General features: G+C 40.0%; 1 protein-coding gene across 1 annotated transcript; it reads right to left on the bottom strand.

Moving 5' to 3' along the window:
* Positions 1-1,413: 1,413 nt before the first annotated feature.
* parp10 (poly(ADP-ribose) polymerase family member 10) lies at positions 1,414-12,753 on the bottom strand. Its single transcript, XM_085345991.1, has 11 exons — positions 12,679-12,753; positions 11,492-11,667; positions 8,635-8,871; positions 8,197-8,427; positions 7,068-8,122; positions 6,744-6,956; positions 5,738-5,843; positions 4,663-5,664; positions 3,195-3,328; positions 2,938-3,112; positions 1,414-2,864 (listed from the first exon to the last, which is right to left on the bottom strand). Exons 2-11 carry the CDS (start codon positions 11,664-11,666, stop codon positions 2,566-2,568), a joined length of 3,627 nt encoding a protein of 1,208 aa, XP_085202117.1. The 5' UTR covers position 11,667; positions 12,679-12,753; the 3' UTR covers positions 1,414-2,565.

Here is a 12,753-nt window from a genome sequence, read left to right as displayed (position 1 = left end):
GCTGCGTTGGTCTTCTTCTTCGTGTTCTTTTTTTTTTTTGCCAACCACTCCAATGCACATTAGCGCCACCTATATTTAGCATTTTGATAGCAGCTGCTGTCTCAGAGTTACTTGTGTGTGTAAAGATCTTAAACAAATGAAGAGTAAAGGGGGCAGAGCTTATCAGTCTGTGGCGCTAAGGCTTTGTAACAGTGTCCCTCTACAATTACATTTATTTAGCTGACTCTGTGGATTCTTTAAAAGTAGCTAAAATCTTTTTTGTTTAATCAGGCTTTTTGTTGATTCTTTTACTGATTGTATTGTGTTCTGTTTTTGATTTTTTTTTAAATTACATTTTAATGGCATTTAATTTTCTTATCTTACTGAATGTTGTGTACAGCATTTGCCCACACTTGTCAGTGAAAGACAGCTTCAAAAACATTTCTTACTTATTAAAGCCAAGTTTATCCCAGCAGAGTGCGCCAAGCGAGTCATTTTTTAAAATAGGTTTTGTCGATGAGTGTGTAGATCCCACATGTGTTACAGGTACATCACATAATGAGGATTCATTGATATTGTGTGCTGCTCTCACCTTAACAATAAAATGTATAAGGAAACATAAATCAGAATACTTTATTGATCCCTAGGGGAAATTATTTATTATTTATTTAAATAAATGTAAAGAAGTGGTATCCCTTAATCCATAGTTTAATATGATTGGTCTGCTCACAATTTGCAGCTATAAGAGCTTCAAGTCTTCTGGGAAGGCTTTTCACGGGGTTTATGAGTTGTTGAGCTTAGGCTGAACTACTGTCGTTCCCAATCGCTTCCACTTTGTTTTAATACCACTAAAAGCTCACCGTGGAATATTTAGTAGTGAGAAAATTTCACGACTGGACTGGTTGCACAGGTGGCATCCTATCACGGTACCATGTTGGTATTCACTGAGCTCCTGAAACGGACCCATTCCTTCACAAATCAAAGCCGTGTGCATGTCTAGGTGCTTGATTTTATACACCTGTGGCCACGGAAGACCTAAATTCAATGATTTGGTAATACTGTAAACAGTAAACAACATTTTTTTTTTTTTTAAATATCGCCGGGCTCCACACAACTTTCTCCTCAGGTGTGCTGTTACAGCATGAGGTGTGCTACGACAACGATCTCCGAAATACATTTAGCGTCTTTTTCATTCATCATGTGTCATGTAAAGTTATAAGATCAGCACATTCTGGACAACATGTGTGCAGATACTACAGATCTGTTTGTTATAGGTCAACAGTGGTCTAACATCTACAAATAGGGTAAAAAACGACCATCAAACGCTTTCTCATTTAAAGTTTAATTTTTCATATAAATGAAGTGGAGTTCTCTTAAAACTAAATATTCTTCATTAAAAACAACAAACATGATGCTAAAAACAAAAGACTTTTGTAGTAACTGTAAGTCTAAATTAAACACAGCAAAAACCCAGGGCCAAAACTTTCCAGGATTTAATTAAAATCCAAGACTTGATCAGATAAGGATAAGCAGAAGAGAATGGATGAATGGATGGACTTCTTATGAGAGCACTTGGAAAAATGAAGGCACTGTAATTAAAATCAGGCTGTCTGTGCTCACTTCATTAAACAAGGATCAGCAGTAGAGAGAAGACAATCAAGAACTATCACATGTTGTGCAACACACATACTGGAGCTCACAGATCATTTTGGTTCAGAAAAACAACAGCACACAGTCCGTGACGTGTGCAACAGCTGCGATGGATATACGGCTTTAAAGTTTTAAGACAGAACATAGATCACGAGACTCAAAACAAGACAGATTTATCTTTAATTTGACAAAGAATAAATGTTTTCAACCCAAGCCCACCTGTACGTGAAGATCACTGGCGTCCAGCTGTAGAGCAGTGGACGACACACCTCTACTTTTCTTTTTTTTGCTCTTATTTTTACCACACTTAAGTTTTATTCTTGCACAGCCAAAAGAAAGAAAGAAAAACTTTAGGGAGAAACTCAAATAACTTAACCCAAACTTAAAACTAAATAGGAGTCATATTCTTGTACTATCAGATGTGACTCATTCACAATAACCTCATACTGACAGAAGCAGGCAGACAGGGGTGCATGTAGTACTGTCAGCAAAAACTTGTCTTCCACTTATAGGAATACAATGACATTAACAGAGGAAAAGCCAGGCTAATATTAACTGGCGTGTAGGAGTGATGGCAGTGAGAACCAAATCGACTATTACAAGTCAAATGTCACGCAATAAGTGCTGTCTATGTAAAGCCACGGCACAATGAGCTGTAAATGTGCTGAAAGGGCATGTTTAAGGTTACTGAATGAAAACTGGCTTGTTGGGTTCAGTCGCTTGATTCCTTTTAATAACATTACAACATAGTGAGGAAATCAAAGAGGGGAAACGATCAACAGAGAAGCACTTCATGGGTTTGATCACGGCTGATCAAATGATTACACCTTAGCCCTTTATAAACCAAAATTGATTTTTTAAACTGAAGGCAGAAACATTAAAGCATCAGCAGTCTGCTCTCTCTAAATTTCATCGCCGGCGTCTAATCCATTCTCCTCAGCGGTGGATTCTCTGGCATGTGATGAGATATTCTGGAAAAGCTTGTGTGTCGTTGAAAATGACAAACATCGACGGCTTGGTAATGTTATCAGTCACGCTGTCGTATCTGAGGGGGATATCTCCTGTCTCCTTCAGCGGGGCCGTCTTTATCGAATGGCAGCCTTTGGTGTAGTCTCCCGTTAGAACTTTGGACACAAAAATAAACTTGTATCCATCCGCGTTTGGCGGGGAATACTGATCCTGGACAGATAGAGCCGAGTTCACAGCAAAATAGACCCCCTGACCGTAGACGGTGGCTGCGTGGAGAAACCAGAACATCAGAAGATGTGACAAAACCTGATGTAAACAAGACAAAGAAAGCCAGCGTACCATTCTTTCCACAGAAGCTTCTGTTGAAGCCATGGACGCATATCTCCTTGACGCTGCTCTCGCTCGTGCCGTGGTACAGGGTGCGCTCGATCTGCGGGTAGGTGGCGCTCTGCAATACGCTGGCCTTCTTAAGCTTGTACTGATTGTACAACAGCTTGTTCATGAGCTTCTCAACCTGCAAACCAAACAAAAATGATTGTAGTCACCACTGAAGCCACAGTCAGCTGCTGCAAAAGAGACAGAGCTCATCGTTTCACCTGTATGATTCGGATTTTGCTGTGGTATTCCTGAATGGTCTCGTAGAATTGCTTCACCACGTTCTGGAATTCATCAGATTCCTCGTCCACTTTGGTTGCTTCAGGGAAGTTTGATAGCACGGAGTAGTCGTCTTCTGTTAAACAAATGATTTAGTAAGCATTATTTCAGTTTTTTAAATGATTCGTATTATTTAATAAAATAAACAGGGAGCTGCAAAACTGATGCAAGTGGAAAAACTAACTAACATACATCAATGACAAGAAGTGCAAGCCTCCACCAAGGCAGCTCGCTCTCTTTGGCGGTATTTTACTTTGAAGGGATCAGTTTATTTTGTATATATTTATTGTTTTCTTTGTTCTTTTTTAATTATACCACAAACAAAGACAGGACAATTTTAAGCAGAGCTTTAAAGGTAAAGAGATTTTTTTTTGAATGTTTGAGCTTTCATGACTTTGAAGATAAGGTCAGAGGTCCAAAGTAATGTGATATTTAGAATCCCCATATATCATTCCATATGCTGTCAATATAAACAGCAGCAATAAGAACCACAGTTTTAAATAGCTCTATACAGCATTATTATCATTTTGACCTTCGGATTAATCTAGTGACAATGTTGAAAATACACACCACGTTTATAAGAATAATAACTTCTAAGTCTTAAGGCTTTTAGTTTATTTCTGACTAATAAATCATGAAGTTGACCTTGAAGACCTTGGTGGAAATAAGCCTAATTTTAACAGATTGCTAACATGACCCCACTCTACACCCATACAAAGTTTTATCAGAATTCATTCTTAAGTTTTCGAGCTATGCTGTTTACCTTGGTGGACGTAATAAGTAGTTACAATTATATACATTTCCCTAAGTCTCCCCACTCAGCTGTTGATATGAAAATGTCTTTCTTTATTACATACTTTACTTTGTTTTATGTTTTAATAGTTTATTTCAGGCAGGTACACAATGCTAATACTTCTGACTGTGTGCTAATCTGAAAAAACACAGCGGAGCTAACTACAAATACACCTAATATTCCTCACAGACAACTTCAAGGGCTAAATACCGAAGCCAACATTCCTCTAATGGCCAAAAATGAGTCTGGCTGCAAAAGCAGATAAATCTGTAACACTGCTGCGTTAAAAAGTTCTGTCTCTATAGTATCCAAATGGACAGTTTTATAACAACTGTCCATTTGGATACTGTTAAAGCTTCAATTATTGGTGTGTTGGTGTAGCTGTTTGCTGGGCTTAACCTCAGCTAACTGGAGTCACTGAACCAGACCTCACACAATATTTGTGCTACTGCAGCACCTTTAATGAAGTTATATGAAAAATCATGTGGCCTGTTGTGTGATATAGCATAAGATAGCTGATGACATTTTTGACTTGCTAATCATTTTCTGGATTTTGTCTCTTTCACGGCCCCACACGCAGCATCATTCCACAAAAGGCTTAATAAATCCCACTTTACCTGGTACACTGTCACCTAAATCGTCTAATTCGAGCAACTTCCTGGAGATCTGCGCTGATTTCCCCGAAGCGATGTTGTGTTCTTGCATCTTCTCAAAGTTGATTGTGTGCGGCTGATTGTCTAGCAAGATGTCAACCTTCTTCAGCTTCTTTCTAAAGGCATTCTCAATGAACACTGTGGCTTCGGGAGAATAAGGAGCAGTGACGGAGGAGATTGGGTCGTGCCGCAACCACTGCACAGTATTCAGGATTTCCCGTTCTGGTACAGAATTGGAGATTTTCTCCAGAAGCAGCTTAACATCACACACAGCTCCCATCACAAAGTCTTTGAAACCAGATACGGTGATTATGGTCCCTTGAATCTGGATCTCAACTGCATGTTTCCTCTTGATAACGTCCAGACATGTCTTGTAGTACTCTGACATATTCCTCAAGTTCCTGTGCTCTATTTTCTCCTCAACCTGTCTCTGGCTCACCTTCTTACCAAAGGCTATGTCCACCCGAATCAAGTCACAGTTATAGCCTGCAAACACAAATAACTGGATGGTGTTGGCTGCTTCGATTGCATCTTTCAGGGGAATATTGATATTAGCCTTCTTTGGCTGGTGCACCTGGGGTGTCTCATCAGCCCCATTAGAAGAGCTTTCTTTTTGGCTCATATTCCTGGACAACTCCAAGGCTTTCTGCAGCTGCTCCTCTTCGTCCTCCAGGGTCCAGTGGCTCGACTCCATGGAGTACTGGATAGCTAAAGACAGCTGGGCCTCTTCCTCCAGATTGCTAGAATGGCCCAGAGCTCCATTATTGAAGAATAAGCCGCTCGCAGTGTTCTGATCTGAGTCAACAGCTGTCACATCGGAGTCCTGGTCCATCAGGCTGCTTGGGTCATCTGACGCCGTGTACAGGTCTACGTTATCCATGTTTTCCTGCTGGTCTGAAGTGGGCACACTGTGCACCAGTCTCTCATCAATAGCCGAGACGATTTTCTTCGCCTCCTCTAAAAGACCTGCAAAGAGTTAAATGCACAGTTTAAGCTGCGTAGAACTGACAGATACCTGCAAAGAAACCAAAGATGCTACCTCCATCTGAAGCATCAATTTGCATTGAATCTGACTTCAACTCCTGCGCAGACATTTTCGGGAAGTTTTTGTGAAACATCATCTGCCACGCAGCTTCAAAGATGTCCTGGAATAAATAAAACATTTGCATGATTTAGTTCCAACTTAATGTTAAACGACTTACAACTTCAAAAGACATCCTTAGTAAGAAAACGCACTATATGAGTAGTTTTGTATATCTGGACATTTTAGTTAAAAATTCCAGAGCAAGCGTAAACAATCTTAAAATCTTAAATATATCTTCAAATTCTATGGGTTGATCTGTTGTGAAGGGCAGCTTTTACCAGCCAAGAGCTATCATTAAATTTTTTTTATCCCCCAAAGATTTACTGGATTTAAACCTGCTTACATCTATTTATCATTCTCAGCTGGACTATTGTAACTCACAGGATATAGGGCTGCTTATTTTCAGCCTTTTTTAAAAGCTGTAAAGAACGACAACACATCACTTCTGGTCTGGTAGAACTGAACAGCCTGCCAGCAAAACACTGAACAGATTTTATTTGTATTGTAAGCCCTCCATGGATCAGCTGCAAAAACAGATTATGCATCCACTGTCAACATTTTCTTACTGCCCTTTTATTAATTAATCATTTCTATTTGCAGACGTCTTATATTTTAAATCTTTTGTTGATTTACTCTTATTCTGTTTCATTATTTTATAGATCTCTGCTCACCTCATATTGGTTACATTTTCTGTCATTTGGATTTCATGTTTCATGGTTGACTTAGTCTTTTACACTACCTATTCAGTGTTGTCCTATTCTGTATATTTTTGCATAACTAGAACATTATTCCAGCAATGTGGGAAACGACGACTACTACTAAAACTAAAGTCAAGCCTTGAGGTATAAAAATCAGAAACAACCACCTACAAATCTGTCAAGATAAGAGGAAGCAGTTTACTTTAAAAGCACAGAAAAACACATAAGATTACAGAAACAAGCTTAATTTCTTCCATCATTACCTGGTGAGGCAGGGGCTTCCAGGGCACATATTTGGGGCTGATGTAGACACAAAACTTTGCCTCCATCTCATTCAGAATGCTCTGACACTCCTTTTCATCTAAAAACCGGGCCACTCCTGGAGTGTTTACTGTGATGGTTCTAGTGCAGATTGAAGAAACTACACCTTGCAGCACCTCCTCTGCCATTTGGCAAGCAACAACGTGGCCGTGGATCTGTCAGGTACACCCACACACACGTAAAAATATAATTTATAAACACTCTGACTTTAATGACGTTTACACCACTACAGTCATGAAGCCTTTACATGCGATTCTGATACACACCTTTAAGCCACAATTATCCTCAGCCTCTAGTGGAAAAATAGACACTTGGTCCATGTCAACCAAGAGCTGATGACAGTGGATCTGAATGTACTTCAGCATGCCCGGCTCCATAGGGATGACCGTCTCCCTTTCAATGGGTGTAGTCAGAAACTGCATGATGGCAGCCTGCTTCTCATTCTCCATCCCCGTCAGAGTCCAAACATCAATATTCCCTCCTCGTTCTGACACCTTTACAGAGCAGAAACTCAGAGTCTGCAGGAACTCTGACCACTCTCTGCAATTCAGCATGCACTCATTTTCCTGGTCCATCGGCATGCTGAAGTAACACACTTGGGATTTTAAAAAGCTGCACGCCTTTTTAGCCGAGTCTTGGGTTAGAGACGTTACGGTAATATTAGAGTCTGATACGGTGTACAGAGTAGAGGAGCCACTTTGTGTCGTGGCTTGTAGAAGCCGTTCCTTTACATCTTTTCTGGCAAGAAATTGAGCCTTTTCCAGCTCAAGGGTGAAATGAGCCTCTGCTATGTTACAGAGAAAGTCCATGATGGTTTGTTTAACCTGCTCTGCCTGTGCTCTATCAGGTCCTTCAATGTAAACACCATCGTCTTTAGTTTGGATAATAACATTCGGGTTCGTGTTCTTGATGTCCCTTTGAATGGTACTATGCTGAAACAAAGCATGTTTCCCTGGGTCTGTGAGAGCAATATGACATGTTATTGTATCTGAATCATCGCTTTGTTCCTCCATTACTTCCTCTGCCTCCCCTTCTTTCACCTCCTCTACCTCCACCTCCTCTACCTTTGTTGGTAGAGGAGGTGGAGCAGCAACGGACTCCAAAGCCATTTCACTTGGAGGATTGCTGGAACTGGCTGCCGTGGGAGGACTCGTCTGCATCTCAATATCATTCACCTCCTCAGAGTTCTCAGTTGTGTCTTGGCTTGTCTCCACCTCTTGCGATGTTTTACTTTCTACAGGTACAAGAAAATCGAAGTAGGGCTTCACTGAGAGCGCAGCACCCTCAAGTTTGTGTGAGAGAGCCAGGACAGCATCCACAGCTGTTCAAGGAAAAACAAACATTTTCAGAAAACAAAGCAGACAAGTTTTAAAGGTTACAGTGTGTAAAACTTACATTCATAGTTACAGAAGGACACCTTTGCTGTATTCTCTGACAGCACGATGACCTCCTTTACGTCCTGGTTCCCGCCGCGACTGCTCTCAAAGTACAAAGTGACGTGGTCCGGAGTGGTTCCAGGGTGCAGATTCTCCACTAAGATTGAGTCGGGTTGTTCAACCTGTTCCACGGTTACTTGAGCCCCATCAAGTGTCCTCTTAGAGATTTGTGTGCTAAGTGTTTGGAAATCTGTAATATGAACAACATATTTCAGTCAGGACCACTACACTGCACCAATTCATCATGTAGAATTTGAATTATTTCACAAGCGGCCTGCTACTACAAAACCCGAAGAATCCATGGACCAAAGTCATTAAGATTTACTATCTGGAGACCACAAAGGTCTAAATCAACTCTTTGTTTTTAAGAAAAATTAAAGATATGCATTCAGTCGACCTGTTGCGAGCGGTTCGTGGAATTGAATGACGATCAGATCTCTCCCCGGTGAGGGATACAGGTTGTAGTCTTCCAGTCCCATTGTGTTCTCCACGTAGAGCTCTATCATCTCTGTGTTGGTGTTGGGGTTGATCCCCCGCAGCAGGAGTTTGCGCGGGTCCTTTGAGGCAGGCTTTCTCACACTCAGCTCAGCATTATGCAGAACGTGGTGCCCTTTAGACAGCACTCGGGCTGCGACTAAAAATGAGTGGAGCGGAAAGAAAAGAATTAGTATACAGTAAATATTCGGCACCGTCTATATCTGTTGTCTAAAATTAAAATGTTCTTTTGAACACAACAAGGTTTTGGTTCTACTCAAGTGCTTCTTACTATAAAAAGAAATGTTTACAAGTTTTTAAACAGTCAGGTTATCACAGGTCATTATACAGGCCAGCGTTTTTTAACCGAGTCTTCAACAAATTTGCAGGATGACATTTTGTCTTACACAGCATCAAGATGATTCTCTCCATCCTAACTCTGGGAGACTATTTAAGTGTTGACAGTGGTGCTGCACTGCATGCATAAGTTGTTTCTACACAGATATATTATCTAAGTTTATTGGTACTTACAGAAATTAGACTACAAATAGGGCAGAGAAATATAGCACCTAATGATACTGAGTTAATGAAACGGGGATAATATTTGTGGTCAAACTGATTAGAGATTTACTCACATTTCTACCCAAGCGATCATCACAGTACTCGGACATTTAGCAAAGGGAAAAAGACCGTAGTGCAGCAGTGCTGAGACAGGTCTGTACCAATTTTTTATAAGGAAGAGTGACCACACAATCTAAATCACTTCTACGCTTGCACTCCATGATAGAATATTTCTAAGGCAGCAGTTCAAGTCTGTGAATACATGCTCTGGACAATATGCTGTGTCCTGTGCCAACCTAAAAATGGCACTGCAGAGGAAAGCCATCGGCCAGCACAGTGATACGTGGACAGCTCGAGCCTGTTTGGGGTCCAAGGTGAAGTTTTGAACTGAGTGAAAAGAAATATCTATCGTTAATTAATACAAATAATCAGCTCAGCTCTGTGTTGTTCACACACAGAAAATGTACAATTTAAAGAAAAATATCGCCCGATTTTGAATTTGATGTCAGCAACATGCCTCAGCAGTTGGACTTTGGGGAGAGGATTGTTCTCTGATATAGGATTTTAGCAGCTAACAGCTATGTCACAGTTGTTTTGTTTCATGATGCTCCAAATGCTTTAAGAAGGTGAAAGGTCAGGACAGCAGGCAGGCCAGTTCAGCACAAAGCCATGCTGCTGTTATCTTAGTGAAATTATAAAGGCCTCCCCTGAAAAAGACGTCTAAATGAAATAATAGATGTGAAATCTCTACATAACTTTCAGCTGCAAACCCATGGGTATGATGCATCCCTACACCATCAGAGACGCAGCCTTTTAACGGGGCACAGATAAAGATTCTGATGGTCTCTCTCTGGAGGAAGCATCTGTGTTTTCTAAAACGTATTTCAAAGCGTGATTCATCTGACCACAGGACAGTTTTCTCTCAGTCGATTTTATATGACCTTTGGTCACGAGAAGATGGTGACTTCTGGAATCCCTGAAAGAGACCATGGGGGGATTCCCATGACAGACTCATGCCTGTTTTTAATGCAGTGCTGAATGAGGGCCTGAAGATCACAGACATCCAAGATTGATTTTTCTGAAATATGTGAGAAAATCAATCTTGGATGGCCTTCTTTTAATGATATTATGTGAATAAGGTGATTAGATATTGCAATTTTACAAACTGTGGATTACAATTAAACCACAATTTGTAGAAGCAGTTTTTTGCAGACTGGTGAACCTCTGCATATCGTTGCTTCTGAGAAACTGCCTCTCTTTTGAAATACAATCATGTCACTGCAAATAAACCTAATTAAGTCCAAAATGTTCTTGCAGCCTTTGTTTTTAACTTCGTTAAAAGAAGAGGAAATCCTACACTGTAACATGTCCGGGCTTTTTTGAGATGTGTTGCTGTGGTCCCTTTTTTTCCAGAACTCCCTTGATTCGCCTATAATTTTCTTTTAAAAAAAAAGTACATTTTCTCAGTTCAAACATTTGATATGTTTTCTGTGTTCTTCTGTGAACAGATTTGCAGATCACAGCATTCATTCACCCCCACTGTTTTGGAATCGGGATTGTATTACTACTAACATAGTTGTAGTAGCAGGATTTTGCTGTTGATATGGAGCTTATTATGAACTGTTTTGTATCCAACTGGTACTAATGATTACAAAGCAGAACTGTATTAAGTCATTATGTTCAGTATAGCTTAATCTACTAGTTATTTCCTCTGCTGCCTAAGTAGCTCTGAGTATACAGTGGTTTGAAAATGTGTTTGACCCCTTTCCTCATTTCCTAGTGTTTTGTCACACTTTTATGATTCAGATGATTGAACACATTTTAATATTAGATAAAGATAAACTGAGTAAGTACAAAACACAGTTTTTAAATGATGATTTCATTGATTAATTCAGAAAAGTTATCTAAACCTACCTGATCCTTTGTCAAAAAGTAATTGCCCGTTTTTTAAAATTATGAATTAGCTGTGATTAACCACAGCTAATTAATCTAAAGCTTTAATCTAATCTATAATCCGAAGCAGTAAAAGTCTGAAAGCTCAGAAATAAAACTCTTGTTTTCAAATCACTCAAAATATGAAGGGAAAGTCCCTTTTCTCTTAGCCCACTTTGGACTAAGTTTGGTCCTTTTTAAGGGGACTATAGGTGAAAAAATCCTTTATGTAAGAAATTTGGAAAAAAAGACAAGAAACAAATGACTGTCTGTTCACAGTGACTTGCCTGCTGCATCTTCAAACACGACTATGGCGCGGTCGCCATCCTTCACCACAGATACAAGTGGACCTCCACCAGAGCGCCGCTTGTTCTCAAAATATAAAGACAGAAGCTCCTCATCCACTCCTACAGGCACCTTCGACACCTCCAACGTCCTCTCCTCCACTCTTTCACCAGGCATCCTAAACAAAAATAGAGAATCGTGTTTTATTTGTCTGTCAAAACAATGCCAAATGCTTGTTCCAGCTTTTCAACTGTGAGGACTTCATATTTCATATCGACTTTGTCTTCAGAAATGCTCCAAAATGATTGAATTGTGTTATGGTACTGCTTTATGACATTAACACAAATCAAACAATAATGGAAGAATCAAATATCAAGGACAACTACACAATATTATATACGGCAACAATATTAATAACAAAGTACAGCTGTGACAGTTACTGCAGTAGTACAGCTGCACACATGCAGGTAAACAAGTACAGTACTGGGATGTACACAAAAGAGCATAAAGTTTCACGTCTGTCTATTACAAGTGGCATATGAAGCAGCTATTATCGACACATGTCACGGTTTCTGTTTTGCAATAACGTGTTAATAAAGTTTTAAACTGTCACTTTTAAACCTGTAAACATGGAAGAAAAAGCAAAACGAGGAAATCAGGAGGAGGCAAGCCTGCAGGTATAAAGGAATCTGTACTCGCTACTTTTTCTTTAAATTATAATTATATAGCTTACTTTGACAGATAGTTAGAGATTAGTCATAGTTTAGCAGTTATGAGCAGAGACAGCTTTAAAGTGGTGACTTTGTGTTTAAAATGCGATAGCTGCTATCGAGTATGAGCCTGTCGTGTCAGTGATTATGGCCTACATAGCACTGCTCGTAGCTACCTTACAGGAAGCCCGGCCTTTACATAATTTTAAGGACCAAAATGTCGTGCTGCTGTTTTTAAATTAGCCACACAGAACATATTCCTTAGTCTGACAATAAGCGTCACAGCAGCTCACTTTTTTTTTACTGCGTAGTTAACCTAAAGTTCATGTACAGCACGCTGTCACTTTGCTAACTGGAAAGTGAAACTAGCGGCTACAGCTGCCATGTTCAGTCACTGAAGCTATTGTTAGTCGCAAAGCTATTTATGCCGGCGACAGAATAAACTGTTATGTTTTCACACAGCTTTTAGCTCTGCTTACCTGTTCTACGACAACATTTGCTGTCAAAGCTAGAAGAGTTGAACTGTGGACTCTGAAGACTTCCTTGTTGTGCTG

Source organism: Diplotaxodon limnothrissa, linkage group LG22 (genome assembly GCF_057381915.1).
Source record: "Diplotaxodon limnothrissa isolate DT_005_m linkage group LG22, D_limnothrissa_male_GT1.1, whole genome shotgun sequence".
In the NCBI taxonomy this organism is placed as follows: domain Eukaryota; kingdom Metazoa; phylum Chordata; class Actinopteri; order Cichliformes; family Cichlidae; genus Diplotaxodon; species Diplotaxodon limnothrissa.
The sequence above is the reverse complement of the archived record's forward strand: the minus strand, read 5'-3'. Positions and strand labels throughout refer to the sequence as shown.